Source organism: Lolium rigidum, chromosome 1 (assembly GCF_022539505.1).
Source record: "Lolium rigidum isolate FL_2022 chromosome 1, APGP_CSIRO_Lrig_0.1, whole genome shotgun sequence".
Lineage (NCBI taxonomy): Eukaryota > Viridiplantae > Streptophyta > Magnoliopsida > Poales > Poaceae > Lolium > Lolium rigidum.
In genome coordinates this window covers 358,340,615-358,363,520 of record NC_061508.1, presented here as the reverse complement: position 1 = coordinate 358,363,520, position 22,906 = coordinate 358,340,615, and the positions used below count along the sequence as shown (strand labels likewise).

The 22,906-nt window shown below is 46.1% G+C and overlaps 1 protein-coding gene across 1 annotated transcript; it reads right to left on the bottom strand.

The window, feature by feature from the left end:
• Nucleotides 1-9,773: 9,773 nt before the first annotated feature.
• Nucleotides 9,774-15,290, bottom strand: LOC124684698 (guanine nucleotide-binding protein-like 3 homolog). The gene is made up of 3 exons (XM_047218963.1): nucleotides 15,193-15,290; nucleotides 15,056-15,104; nucleotides 9,774-10,786 (listed from the first exon to the last, which is right to left on the bottom strand). The coding sequence occupies exon 3, from the start codon at nucleotides 10,764-10,766 to the stop codon at nucleotides 10,164-10,166; it is 603 nt and encodes a 200-aa protein (XP_047074919.1). The 5' UTR covers nucleotides 10,767-10,786; nucleotides 15,056-15,104; nucleotides 15,193-15,290; the 3' UTR covers nucleotides 9,774-10,163.
• Between the last annotated feature and the right edge of the window lie 7,616 nt (nucleotides 15,291-22,906).

Here is a 22,906-nt window from a genome sequence, read left to right as displayed (position 1 = left end):
CGTCCTAATCAAACCTAGATGATCAGCTAGAACCAACCATAATTCCTATCCTTAGAGGCAACAACCTTATTTATCCCTATTTAGCATCACTCTATTGTGATGAACCTCAATAGCAACTATATCTACTATTTTACATTACATAACCCTATTCCACTATACCCTACTAGTGTGGATACTTATCAACCATCCTATTTAGGAACCAACCAATCTTTATTTAGGAAATTCAATAGCAAACCTAAACAACCCCAACCTAATTATTATACTTCTTATTATTTAAGAAGTATATTCTTCAAAAGTTATTCTTTTGAAGAAAATAGAGAGTAACCTCAACCCTAATTGATATACTTCTTATTACTTAAGAAGTATGTTCTTCAAAAGTTATTCTTTTGAAGCAAATAAGGAATCATCATCAACCCCGCTTATAAGGACCTATAAACCCTAGCTAGCAATCACCAAGAAGATGAATCAACCTTGATAGCAACCATGTATAATTACATGCTTAGGATGCCTAGGCCTAACTAGCCTTACCAGCCCTAGGTATCGATGAATCCAACATTGTTGGGATCCATCTAATCCTTACTCTTGGAACCAATTGGAACCATAGAACAACATAGAAACCACAAACCCTAATTATCATACTTGTTCTTTATTTAAGAACATGTTCTTAAAAAGTTATTCTTTTGAAGTATATGATAATTAATCATTAACCATGCCATAGAGTGCTAAAACCAACCACTATTCATTACATGTTAAAATTATACCAAATGTTATTGTTGTGTGCTATTAATGCTATTATTATGATATATTGCAGCACATGTTTAGGATACCAAGTAATCACACCTGAATAAGAACCTTGTTTGTAAATCACTCTAAAAGTGCAACACACCCTGAACTAATCATTACCACTCACTAATCCTAAATCATCGGGGTTAGGTCACGCTTAGAGCGATTGCATCTCATACTTATGCATTATCGCATCCTTGCCAATCTTTTAACATCGCTCCTTACCGGACGATGATGCTATTTCAGAATTTGGAGTTATTGCGTATCGAAGACCTTGTCCGCATAATCTTGCAGATCAAGAAAGGCAAGTTCATCGCTTGCTCATGTCATTTGAGTATCTTTATCAAATTACTTGCAAAGTACTATGATTATCACTATTGCATAAATACCAAAACCACTATTTTCATAACTATGAATATGACTATGTGGTGGGCAATGGAACCATGGATTGTGTTGATATGGTGGAGGTTCCATTGCAAGGGTTTTATATCCATCTAGGATTAACAACAAATGTCGTCCAGTGATTCTTGTGCCGTAATACCCGTGTTAATCATAAGATCCGGAGTGGGACGGAGTAGTCAAAAGTGTTTCCACCTCTCGTTCATCAACGGATGCGCTTTACCGTAGACACTTGTATCTGTCAGGGCAAGCGGTAGGCTGGGGAAGCCTTAAGTCCCCACGGCATAGTCCGTAGACACTTGTCGCTCGAAGAACAAGCGGTAGGCTGGGGAAGCCTTAAGTCCCCACGGTATTGCGGTCTATGATGGGTTGCAGCTACCGGCGAAGGAGTTTGGTTCGATCCTGCATCGTCGTCGTGGTCGGGGTCCACCCTGAAATCTATGGGAATAATGGGACCGGCGAGGACCCAGGGTCGGGGCATGCAACAAAGGGTGGGTGTTCGAGGTAGCGGAGGAACATGATTGGCTAGACCTTATACCGGGCCTCACACCATAGGAAGTGTAGACGGGTTGCGCGCCCGGTTGGCACCAAGGTTAAGATCTCTTATGGGTAAAACAACACACCTCTGCAGAGTGTAAAGAACCGTGACCTGTCACTCCCTGTTCCGGGATATGGAACTGCGAACGCTGCCGGAAAGGAACTCCATGAAGTTCTAGTAAACCGGTGAAGGCTGACGGACATAGTTCTTCCGAATAAAAGCAACCTTTTGAAGAAATGGTTATGAAAACCTGCATTGGTATTAGACTTTCCGGTCTAATGTCGTAGCTAGTGCATTAAACACCTCTTTCCTATAATGAACTTGTTGAGTACGCTCGTACTCATCCCACTCTTAAATCCCCGCTTAGATATGGAGGCCACGAAGGAGGATCTACAAGTGCAACTCGAAGACCGAGGAAATCAACAACTACTTCAAGGGACATGAATCTGTCAGAGGAGTCAAACACCACATTCAACAAGAAGACAACCTAGATTAGCAATAGAAGGAACTAGCTTCCTAAACTTAGCTCCTATTTAGCTGGAATCTACTCATAGCCTCTGTAGCTAGTTAAATACTCTACAAATAGAGTTCGTGTTAGGATTAGACTACGAGTCGTTCTCCTGGAGTTTATTTGCGCTTTACCTCATTGTAAAGTAGGAGGCTGTGCTGATCTTCGGTAACAGAGTCTGTATGTAATTCTATAGACATGCCTTGGACCCGCATATGTTTCTGTTGTACCACTCTGAGCGATATAATACTAGTGGAACAATGTTTCATTGGTGTTATATCAGACTTGCATACTACACCATACAGTGGTATGCTGGGTCACCACACTCCGCCTCCGCCGACAAGATGCCTCCGCGCCGCCGCTCCGCCTCCGGCTACCACAGCGTCCGCGCGCGGCCGAGCGGCCGCTTCGACACGGAGATCCGCTCCGGCAAGGAGCGGATCCAACTCGGAACCTTCGACACCGCGCATGAGGCGGCGCGGGCCTACGACGCCGTCACCTGGCGCCTCGGCCGGCCCGCCGCTAAATGAACTTCAACGATGTTTGGACGCGCGAGCAAGCGGAGATGCTCGCGCCGCCATCGCCGGCCGTCACGACCGAGCAGCGGCGCCGCGCCCGCGAGCTCGAGCAGCGCCTGCGCGTGGCGGAGCAGGACGAGCGCCTGCGCCTCGAGTAGGCGCGTGTTCCCGGAGGACGTCGCCGCCATGGAGGCATTTTACACGGAGAAGAAGGAGGACAAGGCGAAGGCGGCGGCGAAGAAGAAGGCCGACCGCGACAGGCGCCGCGCTGAGTCGGCGGCGAGGAAGGCGGAGAGGGCGAAGAAGGCGGCGCGGAGGGCGAAGAGGGCGGAGGAGAAGAAGAGAGGCGCCGGACCGTCGACGAACATGCCCACCTCCTTGTAATGTCCCATGTTTACAGACGATCGAGGGGTAGATTTTAGAAAGGGATGTGCATTGCATTGTAATTTACGGGGAAATTTCGCGCTTTTAAACAAAAACTGCATCGAAGGGGGACAGGTTTCTCTCTCGACACTTTACAGGGTTAGGGTTTCGAGAGAGCTATGAACTTGTTCCTACTTAACTAGATTAGGGTTTTGAGAAGAGAGAAGAGATGATGCATCACAATCTTAAGTTGCATGATTGAATTCTCAATTAAGTTGCATGATTGAATTCAAACCAAATTTGAATTTGAATTTCATATTCAAACATCAAATTGATACCACATCATTCAAACTTAAGATAATTCAATAAGTAATTAAAAGTAATCAATAATATAAATAATACAACAATTATATAAAGCTCATTAAGGAAAATGGGAGCTTTATTGATATACACACAAAATACAATGTCATTTACAATATCCATAATTAGAAAAAGGAATATACAACACTTTACAAGAATTGAAAAAAATTAGAAAAGAAAATAAAAAGAAAAGTACAAGGATGGATCCTATCCTAAATACTACAAGATCATCTTCACTTGATCTTGGACTTGATGACCTCCATATTCATCTTGATCAATTGTTGATCCCTGCACATAATCACAACAAATAAAAGTTATGCCAAGTGGCTATGCTGATCCATGCCACAGTCAAGTTCCAGGTCCAAGTGCACAGCACCTGTCTACACACACACAGCCTGCTCACAGGGCTGTGTGCATGCAGCACACACACACAGTGAGTCACCCAAAGGGAAAGGTGGAGATGTCGACCAGGGATGCAATGGCTGGCCACATATAAGCTTTTCCCATCCAAAACCCTAGTCATTTGCTTCATCCATCGACAGGCAGCAGTGGTAAGCCACCAAGAACAGCAAGAATAGCTCAAGAACACCAAGAACAGATGAACAGCTAAAGTTGTTTCATCCACTCCACAATCACCGTAAATTAAACCAAGACCACAAGCTTGCTAGGAGGAGCAGGGCAAGCAAAAGATCATCACGAAGCAAACCCTCTACACCAACAATATTTCTAGGAGCTGGAGTGAGGTATACAAATCATCATGAACAAACCAGATGGTTTTGTTCATAAATAAGCATATGCATCAAGCACACACAAGCAAAAGGGTGTGAGAACTAGTTTGTATCATCATCTGGCTACTAAGCCTTTTGGTGCAAGCAAACTAGAGAACGACACGATGGGAGATTTCAAGGGGAACATTGGCATGTCAACAAGATGACATACCAGAGAAATCCAACCTGGATTAATCCCTAACTAGCCATTCAAAATCATCTAGCACCTAAAGCCAAGCAAGCCATCAAATATTAGACAGATCATGTCCATTTTTGTTGTCAACAGCAAAGATACTGGAAAACCAACATGGTTTCTTCCAATGAGATATTCATCAAATCACAGCCAGCCAACAAAGGTGGGAGCTACCCTAGCAACAAAGATTTGCTGTCAGGGCCACCTCAACCACTTCACCAAATCCCACAGAGGAGCCATGCACAAATATCATCACCCAGATGGGTTCAAAAAGGAGCTAGGGTTCCCAATAGATGTTGGCATCCCTCTAGCTCAATCTTATTAATATTAAGATGATCATTACTGATAAACAGCTCACATCATTTATCTATTTAGCCAAGCAAGGAATTACAGATAAATGAAACAGGTACTGAGCAACCAAGCACCAACTCCTTGCCGTTGAACCAATGGCTCACCGCAAGCATCGGATGATGCTTGAGCAAGCATTACCATTCACTAGCACAAGTGTATGCACCACACAGTACACCGGAGAGCACTGCACTAAACATAAGCATGAAACATCAGCCGATCACCAAGCATCCGATGATTATAAGATCATCGAGCTTAGCGCAGCATGCTAGAGCCAAGCCTAGCATCAACACATGCACCCTATAAATTAATTGGTCACGTAACAGGAATAATGGCCTAGCAGTACAATCAAATACATGTTATATAAATGTTTACGTAAGCACATCATCAAGGGATGGTGTTGTTTAGCCCACGAGCATGCTCAAGTGAGCAAGACTATGAATGATAGCACACCGAAGAGCACCCATGTGCACTCGGTTCTTGCAAATTTGCAAGAAATTGCACAATATAATCAAACCAGGGACAAGGATTATGCACACACAATATGTCCAAGTGACGAGTAAAAATAATAGGAGCAAGCGCAGGGGCCATGAGCATCACCGGATGCTCATGAGCAATCACAGGAGGGCCACAGCTAGGAGATCACCATGAACAGGAGTAGCTAGGAAGCACGTAAGCATGGCGATAATGACAGACAAAGCGACGATACGCATAGCGCAGAGCAAGCACATTAGCTAGGAGCCATGGCGCATGTAGGCAGCAAGCAATGAGCACAACCACGTAACAGGATAGGCACAAGGGACAAGAGGCAAGGGCCGAGCTAGCTCGAAGAACAGAGAGGAGGATGAACTAGCAAGAGAGAAGGAAGAAGGAAGAGGATGGCGGCGCACGCACCTGGAGCGGAGCACCATAGCGTGCCACGGCGGCACGGCGGCACGGGCCACCACGGCAGCCGCTAAGCCGCGCTCGGCTCGACGTCGCCGAGCGCGAGCGCCCAAAGACCGCCACAAGACCAGGAGCATCGGCGGCGAGGAGATCACCATGGATCCCCACAGCAGGCGAGCAGAGGCGACGAGGGTGAGCGAACAAGGACGCCAGCGTCAGATCGACGCGGACCACCGTGTCCGCCGTTGAAAGGCGGATCAGATCCACTTGATCTCGCCGGCGGCGACCGCCGGAGTTGGCCCGATTAATTCGGCGACGGCGAGGCGACCACGGCGTCGCGAGAGCCACAGAGAGAGGGGTTAGGGTTTCTGCGCGAGGAAGAAAGGGGCGAGTGGGCCGACCGAGCCCAAGTGTGGCTCAGGTTAGGGTTAACCCGCTGGGCCGCACTGACAGGTGGGCCCAGGGGCAATTCAGTCATTTCATAATTCCAATAAATACAGAAACTTTGAAATTATATAAGAAATATTTAATAGCTCTAAAAAAATAATTGAAAATATGAAAATAGATCAGCATAAAATTCTCTATCATAATAAAATACAAAGGGGAATTTTTGAAGACAATTAAGAATAAGTCTTCATTTGATGATTTAAATAATCATTTAAATCACACATATAATTTTCAATAATAAAAATAAGTCCATTAATGCATTTGGACTTTAAAAACACCTTGACAACATTTCAAGGTTGTATTTTACTTTAAATAAAGTATCCCCAAATTATTCTTAGTATTAACCTCTTACATAAAATAATAACGACGTCGGAAGGGGGGAACAAACCCTAAAACTCGAATCATGCATAATTGCTTCTTTAACCATTGCCCTTATCGGACAATGATGCTATTTTTCAGAACCAGAGGACAAGGGTCAGTCCACACCATCCAACTGCAAAACTTTGCAGTGTTCAGGCAAGTTCATCACTTGCTCATGTCATTTGAGTATTTTATCAAATTACTTGCAAAGTACTATGGTTATCACGATTGCATAAAAACCAAAACCACTACTTTCATAACTATGAATATGACTATGTGGTGGGCAATGGAACCATGGATTGTGTTGATATGGTGGAGGTTCCATTGCAAGGGTTAATATCCATCTAGGACTAAACAACAATTGTCGCCAGTGATTCTTGTGCCGTAATACCCGTGTTAACCATAAGATCCGAGTGGGACGGAGTAGTCAAAAGTGTTTCCACCTCTCGTTCATCAACGGATGCGCTTTACCGTAGACACTTGTTTCCGTCGGGGCAAGCGGTAGGTCGGGGAAGCCTTAAGTCCCCACGGCATAGTCCGTAGACACTTGTCGCTCGAAGAACAAGCGGTAGGCTGGGGAAGCCTTAAGTCCCCACCGGTATTGCGATCTATGATGGGTTGCGGCTACCGGCGAAGGAGTTTGGTTCGATCCCGGATCGTCGTCGTGGTCGGGGTCCACCCTGAAAACTATGGGAATAATGGGACCGGCGAGGACCTAGGGTCGGGGCATGCAACAAAGGGTGGGTGTTCGAGGTAGCGGAGGAACATGATTGGCTAGACCTTATACCGGGCCTCACACCAAAGGAAGTGTGGACGGGAAAGCTGCCCGGTTGGCACCAAGGTTAAGATCTCTTCGGGTAAAGCAACACACCTCTCGCAGAGTGTAAAGAACCGTGACTCGTCACTCCCCGTTCCGGGATATGGAACTGCGAACGCGGCCGGAAAGGAGCTCCATGAAGTTCTAGTAAACCTAGGTGAAGGCCGACTGGACATAGCTCTTTGGAATAAAAGCAATCTCTTGAAGAAATGTTTACCAAAACTTGCATTGGTATTAGACTTTCTCGGTCTAATATCGTAGCTAGTGCATTAAACACCTCTTATCTATAATGAACTTGTTGAGTACGCTCGTACTCATACCACTCTTAAATCCCATGCTTAGATTGTCCGAATCGTCCGGAGGAGGACTACGACAACAATGAAGGAGCCGAGATCATCGGCTATGAAGAACCGACCTCTCTGGAGGTATCGAGGGCGTAGACTACCTCATCGTCTACGGAACCGGGAGGCTTCCTGGAGGAGATCAAGCTCGAACATCTCGAGTAGTAGTAGAAGCCGTGCAGCCCGAACTCTTAGTATTTAGCTGCTCGAAGAAATAAATGTATAACTTAATGAGACTCTTATATTGTAAGCTAAGTTGGGTTCGCCTCGAACCCCAGGGGTATTCCTCTTAGGACCCAAGAGGAGCTCCGAGACAACATGTGTGTGATATTTGTAATAATAAATGAATGAGTTATGGACCTGCTATGTTCTGTTGTACTACTCTGAGGAATGTAATATTTGCGGAATGGTACTTCGTGAATGTTATATCAACGACTGGCATACTACAACATGCAGTGGTATGCAGGGTCACCACACTCCTCCTCCTCCTTTGAGTGGACGACCACTCCGGTTTCCGACACGACTCCGACTAGCGGATCGTCGGACTTCGATTGGGAGGACTCCGAGTAGTTTAGTTTAGTTTAAATAAAATGTTGGTATTTGTCGAACTTTTAATATATTTCGTAATTTTTAGTTAAATTTTCGTAATTTATTTGATTTGGTTGATCCGTTTCAAACGATATGCGAAAACTAGTTCGCGTGGCCGCGCGCGCTGTATTTTAGCGCGTCCGAAGGAGGTCCAATTTTACCGTCCGCGCACGCGCTGCATTTGGCGCGTCCGGCGGGGCAAAGTTCGGCCAAGCGCACGACGAACGTTTACAGCGCGTCGGAAGGGAGGTATAGCGCGCCGAAATTTTACGCGCCTCTTGGAGATGCTCTAAAGATAGAGAGTTTGGCCTTAACTGGCACGGTCAGGGCACAATTTCCAGGATTCATGCCATGTCATTGTTCTTCTTTTTTTAACTGAAACGGGTCTAGAAGACCTCAGAGAAAGTTTCATTTCACACGGCGGGTACAAATTACAAAGAGGTCATTTTACATCTCTCGTACTAAAATTTGAAGAAAGGCCCTCTAGAATAACAGAAAACACGCTAGAACAGAAGCTAGGAAAGCAATCGGGTCCATGGGTGTCCGCCGCCACCTTCTGCCGGCGATCTCAAGACGCTTCCGTCGAGATACGATGCTGAAACACTCAACATCATACTTCCAGCGTAGCATCGCCTCCGCCGGCCACTCCTCCTCCGGGTACGAACCACTTGGCGGAGAGGGAGCGTCGAGCTCCGACGAACGATGCGCTGAAGGGCCTCCATCTTGGAGGTTGAAGAAGGGCCGCCTTGCTGGCCAAAGATCACGGCGCCGCTGGGGAACACCGCGTGTTCCGCTCGAAGGAGCCCTGGACGAGCATCTCTATAGCACCTCGCAGGCGAGCGTCGATGCAGAGCTTGGGGCGCAACTGCTCCACCGCCGCTTCTCTTCTCGCCACCACGACAAGTAAGGGGAAGCTGCAGTCGAACAGTTCTCCACCACGTACCACATCGGCGGAGAGGGCATGATCCACCACCCAGATCCAAAAACGGCTTACCTCTCTTCAACTCCTCCTCGCCACCAAGGCCGGCCAGGAGAGAAACAGCAGTGTACATTGCTGCTACGATTTTGCTCCTCCCCTCGCCACCACGGTCGGCTTGGAGAGCTCCATCTTCGCAGAAATCTTGGGGATGAGAAGAACCTGCAGCCACCGAGTTATTGATGAAGACAGTGTTGGCCCCAACACCACCTCTCTCCATCCATAGGAGCAGGGGCGGTGCAAGCAGCAACCCAAAAAAGGCCTGGATCCAGCGGCGGAGATCCAGACCACCGTCTCCTCTACGGGGCAAGTGCACAGACGGTGGCATCAAGATACAAACAGCAACGAAAACCTAAGGATCTAAACCTAAACTACTCCGGCGCTTGACCTAGACCAGCTCCAGCCTGGCAGAGAGGTCGGCGGCGGCTCGGTCAGAGCAAACCACCCCTCAAGGTTACTGTAGGAGGTCGAGAGCGATGGAGGGGGTTCATAATTAAGTTCTTCTCTTGAACTTGAGGACAACAACCCTTTAGTCTCCATGCGTAAAAGGGGGTTCACTCTAAAAAACAGCAACAGGAATAATAAACAAAATGAAGATTGAGGAGAGCAAAGATTGCAACTATTACTGTCGCTCCAACTGATTACATCAATGAACTAAATGAAGATTGAGGAGAGTGAAGATAGGGCATAGCAAGTGTCAGGCTCCTACAGTATTTTCTTAACAAATTCTTGTCCTACTGTTGCACTGAATCATGATCAGTTTGTCCACAGTGGATAAACATGGTATCTGCAATAGTCTTCAGCAGTTAAGGTGCAAAATATGAAGGCCACACAGTAATACTCCATGATCCTTCATGGACTACAGAATACAACATCCTGCCTACCTTGAAGATTTAACTTGTCCTTCATCTTACAGAACAGTTGGTACTCTGATAATTTCACATTATCTGCTAAAAATCCACTACTAACAAATCATTCAACCTTGACAAAACCCTCACAGTGCAACGGCTCGATTGCACTATCATCAGGCTCACTGAGAATTATCTGAGCATTCGGCGAGGCCTTTCTGAGAGACAATAGTTTTGTTTCAATAAATTGGGGTGTATCCATGTGATCCTTCTTGAGCCCTTTGGGCTGATTTTTTCTTGACCGTGACCCTTTTTGGTGATTAATTGTGGGAGTAAATAGTATCAGCTGGTTGAGACGAGGAGACTTCTTCAGCACAAGCCTTACCAGCCGCATCTCATTGTCGTGCCCCCTGAAATTAATCATCTTCAGCAACATAAGGTTCTCAAAAGCCTCTGACTGATCTTCGTCTAGCTCATCTTCCTCTGGTACCTCCTCTGAAGGGTGTTCCTCTAGCTCATCTTCCTTTGGTGACTCTCCCTCTGACAGCTCGTCCTCCAACTCATCTTCCCCCGGTCCCACAGACAAATCTTCCTGTAGCCCATCTTCCTCTGACAGCTCTTCATCTAGCTCAGCTTCCTCTGGTGGCGCTCCCTCTGACAGCAATTCCACTGGCCGATATCTTCCTCTCGATTCTCGGTCCCTGATAGTTCTTTCTTTGGAGCACATTGATAGTCCCTTGCCGGAAGCTGCAAGAGGGAACAGTGATAAGCATTCAAACCAACTAGGCACATCAAGAGAAAGCAACAAAAACATGAAATAGATAGTCCATTCTGGAGAAAAAGTATATTAATTGGAAAGGATGTAGATAGAAAGAAGAGGCGAACCCCGTGACGACAACTCAACAAGATCAGATTGGGTCAGTTGGAGGCAACAGAGTGGTGATTGGAGACAATGCAAAGTTCTCTGAGATAAAGAGTGCAAACCTTGAAGTTGGTTTTTTCAATAAAATTGCAGCTATTACTTTTTCTGATACGGTGCAAAAGGAAAATGATTTTTTCAAACAGAAATCTGCAGAAAATGAAAATACACAGGGAGCAAAGTCTCAGCCAGAGGATGGAGTTCAAAGTAAAAAGGAAAGTAATGGCACAATACCATGTAAAAGTGCAAACCTAGGCACCTTCAAGCGCATTAGAAGAGGTAAAGACGAGCATCAATGGAAGCAACCGGTTGAGACCGTACTAAAGAAGAGAAATGTTGATCTAATGGTTGGGGACTTACAGAGAGAGAAGCTAAAAAGGGTTAGAATGGAGGTTGATGGTGAAGTTGATGGAGAAGGGGATAAGGAAGAAAACACCAAGTTAGTGATTGTGAACGCTGGGCTGCAGGGACAGCCCGGCGAGTCAAAATGATAATAACATGCTTTAACTGCCGGGGACTGGGGAATGGCCCGGCAGTTCGAGGATTTCTGGATCTCCAGAAGCAGGAAGACCCCGATGTTCTCTTCTTATCTGAAACTAAGATGGATGAGAAGAGAATGCAGTGGTTTAAACACTTGTTGGGGATGTCAAATATGGTGGTTCGAAGCTGTGAAGGAAGGAGTGGTGGATTGGCGCTAATGTGGAAAAGGCATGTAAATATTGAGTTGCATAGTTTCTCAAGGTATCACATTGATGTACAGGTGGTGGAGCAAGATGGCTATAGATGGAGATTTACAGGAATTTATGGAGAACCATCAACTGAAAAGAGGAACAAAACATGGAAGCTGCTAAGAATCCTTAACCAGCAACTCAGCCATCCATGGTTATGTGCGGGAGATTTTAATGAGATCTTATACAGCCATGAGAAGAAGGGAGGGCAGGCACGAGCCTCAAACCAGATGGACAAATTTCGAATGGCATTATCAGATTGCGGGCTTCGTGATCTGGGGTACATAGGTGACAAGTATACTTGGAGAAATCATAGCCACGATGCTAACAGGTATGTTAAAGAGAGGCTGGATAGAGTCGTAGCATCACGATCTTGGTGTGCAAGATTTTCTTCCCATAAAGTGTTGATAGGAGACCCACGTCACTCAGACCATCGACCTCTAACCATAGTAGTAGATGGGGCAGATAGAACTTGGAAACAACAGAGAAGATTTAATGGTTTCAGGTTTGAAGCCAAATGGTTACAGGAAGAGAGTTGCGAGGAAGTGGTTAAAAATGCATGGTCTGTTGCTAATTTACAAGGTGAAAAGGACACAACTCAAAGGTTAAGAATAGTAGCACAGGATCTTCGTGAGTGGGATAGAAATGTGCTTGGCGACCTAGAGAAAAGAATTAAATCACTTAAAACAGAACTAGAGCAAATCAGAAAAGCACCAATTGAGCAAGCTACTATATCTCGTGAGCACTTCCTGCGAGAAAAGCTAGAAATACTAGAGCAACAACAAGACATGTTTTGGAGGCAAAGGGCCCATGTTAAATGGCTCCAGTCAGGTGATAAAACACATCTTTCTTCCATGCCTTTGCATCAGAAAGGAAAAAGAAGAACACAATCAGGAGATTGAAAAGGGAAGACGGTGTCTGGATTGAAGGGGAAGAGCAACTGCGTGCGCATGCTGCAAATTATTTTTTCAACCTCTTTACATCCACAACAGGGCCGAGTAGTGAGAACATTTTAAGAGCAGTTACACCAAAAGTTTCAACTCAAATGAACGAAAACTTATGTGCAGAATACACTGAAGAAGAGGTGAAAGAAGAAATGTTTGGTATAGGGGATCTCAAAGCACCCGGACCAGATGGAATGCCCGCAATCTTCTACAAAAGATTTTGGCAAATTGTGGAAGATCAAGTCACTAAAGAGGTTTTAAGTATGTTGAGAGGAGGACAAATGCCTGAAGGGTGGAATGATACTATGGTGGTTCTAATTCCGAAAACTTCACACCCAACGACAATGAAGGAGCTTCGCCCCATAAGCCTATGCAATGTGGTTTATAAGGTGATATCCAAAGTAATCTCCAACAGACTGAAAAATATCCTACCTAATATTGTATCACCCAATCAAAGTGCATTCGTACCTGGTCGTATTATCTCCGATAATATCCTACTAGCATATGAACTAACCCATTTTTTAAAGAGGAAAAGAAGTGGGAAAGTAGGATACGCAGCTTTGAAGCTAGACATGAGCAAAGCCTACGACCGGGTTGAATGGAAATTTCTACATGATATCATGCTGAAATTGGGTTTTCGTCAAGAGTGGGTCAAATTAGTAATGAAGTGCATAACCACGGTGAGGTATCAGATTAAGGTGAATACGGATACAACAGACATCATCATTCCTCAGCGAGGTTTACGCCAGGGAGACCCTCTCTCGCCATACCTGTTCCTATTTTGTGCGGAGGGGTTTTCTGCCATGTTGTATGAAGCAGAGAGAAATGGTACTTTAAGGGGTATTAAACTTTGCAGGTAAGCACCAAGTGTTAGTCATTTACTTTTCGCAGATGACTCTTTGTTACTCCTTGAAGCAAACATAGAGAATGCTCGTGTGATCAATTCCATCCTGGATGCTTATGAAGCTTGCTCGGGCCAAGTGATAAATAAAGATAAATCATCCATATTGTTTAGCAAGAACACCAAGCCCTGGCAAAAGAAGGAAGTAAAGAATACTCTTCACATCTCTTCAGAGGGACTTAAAGGAAGATACTTGGGTCTGCCAGCTTATGTTGGGAAAGCGAAAGCAAAAACGTTTCAGTACCTGAAGGAGAAGATATGGAACAAGATACAGGGTTGGAAGGAGAAATTACTATCTAAAGCAGGGAAGGAGGTCTTGATAAAGGCAGCTGCACAGGCTATCCCCGTATATTCCATGGCATGTTTTGATATCACGAAATCATTATGTGATGACCTCAGTTCAATGGTTGGAAGATTCTGGTGGAGCGAGATGGACAAAGAAAATAAAATTCATTGGACATCATGGGAGAAATTATCAAAACCAAAGAGAGATGGAGGCCTGGGTTTTAGGGATTTATATTCATTTAATCTTGCTATGCTCGCAAAGCAAGCTTGGCGCCTCTTACAAAACCCCTCTTCGCTATGCGATCAGATACTTGCAGCGAAATATCATCCGCAAAGCAGTATACTAGAAGCAAGAACTAAAAGTGGTATCTCCTATGCATGGCGCAGCATCCTCAAAGGAGTAGAACTGCTAAAAAAGGGGATCATATGGAGAGTAGGAGATGGGAAAAATATTAACATCTGGTCGGATCCTTGGCTGCCGCGAGACATTACCAGAAAAGTAACTTCAGAAAGAGGCAGACATATAGTAACTAAGGTGTCTGAACTTCTGGATCCAACAACAAATTCATGGGACAAACATCTGGTTTGTCAAACATTTAACCCAGAAGATGCTGAGATAATTCTGCAAATCCCAGTACTAGAACATATAAGCGATTTTATCGCTTGGCATTTTGACAAGAAGGGTGTCTTTACAGTAAAATCTGCATATAAGTTAGCAGTGGACTATGCAGTACGTGAGTCAAAACATGGACAGACATCTAGATTGGTGGGCAATGGGGAAGCTTCAGATTTTGACTGGAAAAGAATATGGACCTTACCACTGCCAACCAAAGTGTTGCACTTCCTATGGAGATTAGCTACATACAGCTTACCACTTAAAACAAGGCTGAAGCGTAGAGGTATGGATATAGACTCCCGATGTCCTGTATGCTACCGATTTGATGAAGATGGAGGACACTGTTTTTTGAAATGCAAGAAGGTTAAAAATTTATGGAGAATGACTCAGTTGGAACAGGTTAGACTAAAGCTTGCTCAATGCCCTGATCCTCTCAGCATTTTTGAAGTATTGTTCCAGCTGGATGAAGAGGAATGCATAAAGGTATGCATCTTATTCTGGATATGGTGGCATGAAAGAAATAAAGCAAATGCAGGGGATAAGATGAGAGCCCCTGAAGCTATTTTATCTTCTATTAACTACCACGTTATTGAATTCAGGAATATCAAGCATAGGAGACTGACCCAGAAGCAAGCAACTAATCACAGATGGTCTCCTCCCCCATGTGAGTTTCTGAAAATAAACACAGATGGAGCTTATCATGAAACAACACACTCAGGTGGATGGGGTTTCACAATTAGAAATGATCTTGGTAATTTACTTGCTGCAGGAGCAGGAAACCTGGAGCATGTTTCCAACGCACTTCACGCTGAAGCCCTTGCCATGTTGCATGCCATAAACGCTGCAGCAAGAATGGGATGCAATCGTGTCATCTTAGAGACTGACTCCATGGTGCTGAAGCTGGCTGTTTCAACTGAGGATTACAACCTCGCATCGCTAGGGGCTCTGTTCCAGGAAATTAAGTTTCAATTAAAAGTAGCTTTTGATGTTGTAAAACTGTATGCTTGTCCAAGATCATGTAATATGGCAGCGCACAATTTAGCTGCGTATGGAGTTGGGTTACGGACTGGCTACTTTGAAAAATGGATCAGCCAGTTCCCTGAATCTGTAACAAACTCTGTAGCTGGCGACTCTGCCAGCAGGTTGTAGTAATGGAATACATGATATTCCTCTCCAAAAAAAAAAACATGAAATACTATCTGAATGCATTTCTCAAGGTCATCCGGCAATTTCTTTAGCAGTGCATATCAACCAGGGTCCATACAAAGGAGTATATAACAGCTGCGGCTCACCTGCACAAATAGCCTCTCCAATCGAGGGCCGCAGCAGTTCATGAGGAAAACATAGATGTCATCCATGTTTTCATTGGACATTCCAAACATCAACAGCTGAAGCTCTCTCAAATTGTGCAACTTGCGAGGTGCGGCATTGCCGGCAACTGATCTGGCACGAGTACTGGCAGACACTGTCTGCAAGGTGGAGCAAAGAACAAGATTATGAAGTAAGTTAGTACTGGAAGTCTAGGATCAACAAGATGGCATGAAATGCAGTGGGCGACGAACCCGCAGGGCGCCGTCGCGGAGGGTAAGCACAGTGAGGTTGGACAGAGTTTGTGAGTAGTTCAAGCCGGTCCCGCGCGTGCCTTATCGGATTGAGGTTTCGGTGCATAAGACACCCACTCGCGAGCGGGTCGCCTGAAGCAGATGCAAAGGTGGGCGAGCTCCGAGGTGGCCGGGAGGCTGTTGGCAGCAATGTAGGCTCCGCTGTAGCGGAATGACCGGAGGCCGACCACCCCGTTGGCGCATATACCGGTGAGAAGTGGGCATTCCCGCAACGGTGAGGCTCGTCAGGTGAGCCCCAGCCCCCACGATGGTGACGAAGGTCAGGCCTGCGCAGTAGCGCAAGTCGAGGCTGCGGAGGAGGGGGCAACCAGCGACAAGGTGTATGAGTGCAATGTCGGAGATGTACACGCGGCGGAGCTGGATGACCTCGAGGGCAGGGAAGGCACAGGAGCAGAGGGGGTTGCCGATGGTGATGCCGCGGAGGGAGAGGCGCGTGAGGTGGGGGTCGTCCGGCTGGAGGCGGAACTGGAAGTCGAAGCTGGGGGACGTTGGGTCGACGTAGTGGACGCGCAGGTCCTCGACGGCGCAGGCGGCGGCGTAGTCGACGCATCGTCGGAAGCCCTCTTCGTCGAGTTCGCCGATGCCGAACGAAAGAGCGAACCGATCTAGGCGCCGCAGCCCGCGCCGCTCCAGGGTCTCGGTAATCGGTTGCGAGGACTCGTAGGCGGCGAAGCGGACGTCGAGGGAGGAGGGCGGCGGCCAGCCGGCGCGTCCGCAGCGCCTCCCACCGGGCGGAGAGCACGCCCGTGCGGACGGCGGACTTGAGCGGAGGAGGCAGAGAACCCGCGCAGCCGCAGCGCGCCGCCTGGCCGCCGAGATGCGGTCCTCCGCGCCCGGTTGTCCTTCCTCGTCCTCCCCGCCGCGTCTTCGTGCCGCCGCCGGGATGGGCGCCGCCGCCGCCATTTCTCCCTTGATCGCGGACGGCTCCTCGCCGGACCACCGGTTAACACTCTGACCGCTGTGTTTTGGGCCGGGCCTACCAAGCTCGTACCGACCGACCGACCGGCCCAAAACCGACACTGCAGCCTGCAGGGAGGGCTTCGGTTTCTGTATTTTTCTTCTTCCTTTTAATTTTTTTCCCTCTTCCTTTTAAGATAAGATAAGACTCGTCCATCCTCCCAAAAAGAAAAAAAAATACTTGCTTGTGTCTGGTTTGTGAGGGCATATTCCGCTAAAAATATTTTGTTTGTGCTCTAAAGAAAAATGAAAGAGGTGCTTTTCATGCATAGATGAATATAGTAGTACCGTTCCATAATTCTGGTCCAGGTCTTAGTCCACAACGAGAATTATGAAACGGACGGAGTATGGTACAATAGGGTGTGCACACTCATCCATCTTCACGCGTGATCAAGACATATCCTGGAGACTAGTGAAGCTGAGCTTTTAGATTGATGAAGTCGGTATAAACACCTCATTAGTCGCTATTGATGGGACTTGGGGGGTGTTTGTTTGGGCTTTTTTCAGCTTTCCACTAGAAAAAGCCAGCAAATCGAAACAAACGGGTGGCTTTAAGAGTTGGCTTTACAAAAGCCAAAGCACCCTATAGTCATATACCGGGAAGCACGTTTTGAGATGCTTCCCGCAGCTTCCTCTTATCAGCCGAATCGTTTTTTGTAATTACCCATTTCGTTTCGTGGTATTTACGGTAGCTTGCCACCGCTGAACCGAATCGTTTTCTCTCACCTCACCAAAATATCAGGCTGTTTCTTCTCCATCGGCGACACAATCGACGAGAGGAGATCGCCCGCGCCGCCGCCGCTGGGTAGGCCGCCGCTACCGCTGCCTCTGACTGATTCCCGGTGTCCGCGGCCGACTCCCGGCGCCCGAGGAAGATCTCCGCAGTCCGCACCACCAGTCTCCCTTTCCTCCGCGCCGTACGCCCAAGCCGCATCTCCCCCGACTGATCTCCTCCGCGTCCGTCCGTCCAAGCTCTATGTGCTTGCGCTGGTTCTCCTCGTAGTAGCTTTGCTCGTCATGGTCCGTGCTGGAGACAATAGCGTCGTATCACTGGATCTGAATCTGATTGTGCGTACTAGTACTAGTTCTGTTAGCATCTCGATCTGCCATTTAACTATGACAATATTTGGATTGCATTTCTACATCTGTCATTCAGCAAATATGCACATTTACATTTACTTATGATAATATTTGGATTACATATTTCTTCTATATCACCTTTAGGGAAAAAATATTTAGATACTTTGAACCTACGAAAATTATCTAATAGTGTATTACAAATAAATCAACAAGAATACATGTTCACACCATTTTGATGGGTATTTCAGACAATTCATTTGTTCACAGCCAGACAGTCAGCTAATTTACCAAACAGTGAAACTTGAAACAGCAGCTTTCCCTGCACAGCAGCTTTCTCTCCACAGCGGCTTTCCCTGCACAGCCAGCCAGCCACAGCCCAAACAAACAGGCCCTTGGTTTGTGTGTAACAAGAAATAATTGCCCATTTTGTAAAATGATGTGGATGGAGTATGCATCGGAGGAAGACATGAAAAATTCAAAATAAGATTCAAAAGCAATACTAAACATAAATGATCGTGGCCACTACAACTTAACAATCTCTAGCTAAATTGCACGCTAGATCTCACTCATGCTATGCATGGTTTTGTAATCTTGTATGTAGCGCAAGAAATTGCTATAAAAGTATTTTTCTATAACAAGAAATAATTGCCCATTTTGTAAAATGATGCGGACTCCACTGCCAGGCATCGCATGAGAGGCTCTGAGATATCAACGTTTATCCGAACACGCAGATACTCTCCCCATTCTCTACCCTTCTCATCGACCTCTACCTGCACCACCTCACCGATGTTGCTAGCGAGCGGGGTGCCCCTCTCTTTATTCATAAGAGGAAACGGCATGCCATAGATCCGAACCCACATCAGGAGCCGATCGAAAATCACATCAGTAGGCTGAATACGTGGATCAAACTCTTTCAGAAGAATGGCATTCTTTCCCAGAAGCCACGGCGATCCATTGATCACCCTGCGCTTATCAGCCTATGACTCAAATTTTGCTAGGAACAAGTTAGGCCCCATAGATCTTACAAACATACCTTTGGGATTACCCCATGCCGCTTTCAGGACTGCTTTGATCGTGTCTACATGCAAGGTATTGGGCGCCATAACCTTCCCCATGAGTGCCCACTCGGGGCCGTTGAAGACATCCTGGCTGGAATCATCGAGGACAAATACCTTCGCCTCCTTGGCCGTGAGCTTGAGCCTGCCCATCATCGCCGCGACGCCATCGCTCGCTTCCGTCTCTGGCACCGACGCTCCGTCGCTCACCGCCTCCACCGGATTTTTCTGCGCGGTGGCACGATCCAGATTGGATCTCACCCCCGCCGCCGCATCGCCGTTCGCCGCTGCTACCCTCTTGTCCGCCATTGATGCCCGGCCTCAGTCACCGATTCACCCGCCGCCAAGGGTGGGTAGCAAAACTAGGTTTGCCCCTTTATCGCCCAGAACGGGAGAGAAGAACCGGCACCAGGAGGAGCACCACGACTGGGAGGAAGGGCAGCAACCGCGATCGCAAGAAACACAGGTGCACCGCCGAGATCGATCTCAGAAGCACCAAACAAAGCCTCGAAACCCTAGGTTCGCCTCGTCGCCAGAGCGATAGGAAAACCCTAGGAAAACAGGCACGCCACTCTGCTGTCTTACGGCTGATGAAGTTTAGTGGTTGCTTGAGACGCCATGGTTTAGCGAGGTCGCCACTAAATATTGTCACGCCTTTGGACGACACAGTACAGAGAAGATATGTCGGAAAGAAAAACTTTACACGAGGATTACATTTTCAGCGAGAGCACGAGGATTTCATACAGGTACTTTTTTTTTACAACCCGTAATCAGAAGATCAGAACTAATCGATCATTCTCGTGGGGCTTGATGCTATTTGGGCCCACGATAGCCTAGCCCAGCCCAGCGTGGTTGTTCCGAGGCCGGTCCCTTCCGCTCACTCTTGGTCTGCTGGCTCTCGTCTCCCTCTCTCTCAGGCAAGAACAGCTTCCAGAATCCAGAATCAAGATCGATCTGACCGAGGCCGCCACGGCGGCGCGTCCCTGAGAAAACTTTTGCCACCTCGCCATACTCTCCTCCTCGCCGGCACTTCCCCATTGCTTCCTTCGGCGTCGCCGTCCGGTGCACCGGCCACGATGCAACCGGCGATGCTCCGTCGGCGGTTGCGCATGGATGCACGTCGCCGTACTCCGCCCCACGCCTGCGAAGCGAAGCGCGCGGAACCGAAGGATAGAAGCGGGAGCCGCGGCGGAGCGGGAGAGGCGGCGGACGCTTCAGGTGAGTTGGACTGAACCTGGGGTGGGGTGAAGTGAATAGTCCCACATCGCTAGTTGGCTGCGATTCGCACCGATATATAAACGTCCTTCTCAGCGAGGGTATCAGTCCAAGTAGAATAGGGATAGAGTAGTGTAGGTGTGTATAGGGTTAGGGTTAGGGCGCGTGTAGAGGGGGGGAGCTATGCACCGGGGGCGCGGGAATAGGGGGGACCTATGCCCCAGGCGACGGTGGGGGCAGGGGTAGGGGGAGGGAGGCTATGCGAGCCTCGACACAGGGGGCGGGGTATATGGGGGGGAGCTATGCCTCTCAGAACTATGGCCCTAAAGGGGGGTTTGGGGGGTTCAAATTCATTACTTACTTTCCAGTAATATTGTAAATATGTAAAATAATTCTTCTACTTGTTATGAAATCCTTTTTTTTCCTCTGAGAAATTGCTTTTCCCACGTTTGAAAAGAAAATCCAGAGAAAAGTGCATTTGTGTGTTCAACAATGACAATGCTTTGTGGTCAACAATAGTTGTGAGAAAATATGTAAAATAAGTCTTCTACTAGCTCAGGTCTCATCATGACTATGTTATTTGACCAGATTATTTCATATTCTCTTGATGTAGCCAGCTTAATTCGTTTGTTATTTGTTGAGCAGGTTCACGTGTGGAGTAATTTGCCGACAGACTCAGTTATGGTGAAGCGGGAGTATTACTAGCTTGGATAAAAGGTTTTTCATGTTATTTATGGAGCAGGGCTCATCCCGGCTCAACGTCTTGCCATCATCACCTGTTGCTGCGTCTCAGCCGTTAAACCCGTCTGATGACTTCCCTGGTTCCAAGCTTGCTGATGCACCAGAAGAGAATATTAATGGGAAGCATGAACCTGTGGTTGCTAACCCGTCAAAAGAGCCGGCCCATTCATCAAAGCCCCTGCTCATCCCACTTATGTCTGTTCTATGAAGAAGCCCCTTGGTGCAAAGAAGATTGGTGGCAAGGCTGGAGGGCTTGGTGCAAAAAAGCTAACTACAAAGGTAATAGTTTTAGATCAAATGGGCTATTATTGTTTCTTAATTTCGATGGCTTCAAATCTCTTCAGGTGTATGTTTGTCTGTAGGTCCAAGGTTCTAAAAACCATGGTGTGTTAGATTGCAGTGCTACAATTTTTTTTAAAGTTGTAACCAGGTCTGTACATCTAGTTCTATTAGTATCCATTTTGACAGTGAGTGCAAAATCTTGCAGATAGAGTTTTTCTTTCCAAGTAATACAAATTGATTAAAATAAAATAAAATTGTTCTTCTACTCTGTATGAAATCCTTTTTTTTCCTTCGGAGAATACTACGAACATGCCTTTTTTTTTTCTTCCCACTGAAATTAATTTTAAAAGAAAAAAAAAATGCATTGCATAGCACAATGCTTTGTGGCCAGCAATGGATTGTGTGCAATATTGATTACCTATTCTTGTGATGGAGCATGTGGGAAGAAACCACGAAAGGGTCAAAGGATAAGTAGATGTGATATTATGTCATTCCTTCTTCTTAGCGATGTTATCTACTAGCTTAGGTCTCTTGCAATATAATTTTCTTCTGTAAACTTCATGATTATGTTACTTGACCAGATTATTTCATATTCTTGTATGTTATGGCTTCAACAATAGTAGGTATTTTTTGTAAAATATGAGCAGGAACCATAATAGTCAGTACTACTCAGTTTTTAATAGTTTTAGATCAAATGGGCTATTATTGTTTCTAAATTTAGATGGCTTCAAATCTCTTCAGGTGTATGTTTGTCTGTAGGTCAAAGGTTCTAAAAATATCATAGTACCATCGGCTAACCTTTGCCATTTTTAACATTTTCAATGACAGACAAATGAAAGCTTGTATGACCATAAACCTGAAGAGATTAGTGTTCTAAAAATTTAGATGGTTTTGCATTTTAGTAGACGGTCTTAATGAAATTAGTGTTATAAGAAAATCCATAGAAAACGAAGAACATTGGACCAGAAAGAAAAGGTGTTAAAGGTTCTTATGAGCACTACAAGTTCTCAGGAGTCAATTTGTTCCGGGACCAGGAGCGCCATGTCGGTTTTGTGTGGATGTTTGTATTATGCCGATTTTGCATGTCTGTGAGCACTACATAGTACACAAGCATGAAATACTTCTAGTATACCAGAAAGAGAACACTTAAATTAAAATAATTCGGTTCTTCTCATATGAAATCCATCGTTTTTTTCCTCATATTTGGTTAGAGCACAAGATACAGTGCGTTATATGTAATGTTGATACACTGTTCTTGTGTTGGGTTTGTTGGAGTATGTGATAAGAAAACTAAGAAAGGATAAGAAAACATATTATCTTGTTTCTTCTAGCTGATGTAGACCTCTTTTTTTTAAAAAAAATTCTAGCTGATGCAGACCTTGTTTCTAACAAGAAACTTCATGGCTATGTGCCTTATTCCTTCATATCATATTTAGGCTTAAAGTTAGTAGGTACAGTAGTACTCTTTTCTGTCCCACGAAACATGTCGAAGATTTGTCTAAATTCGGATGCATCTAGACAC

What these genes read in the sequence shown, in the direction of transcription:
- LOC124684698 (XM_047218963.1), bottom strand. Translation starts at nt 10,766, where the DNA reads ATGTGCTCCAAAGAAAGAACTATCAGGGACCGAGAATCGAGAGGAAGA.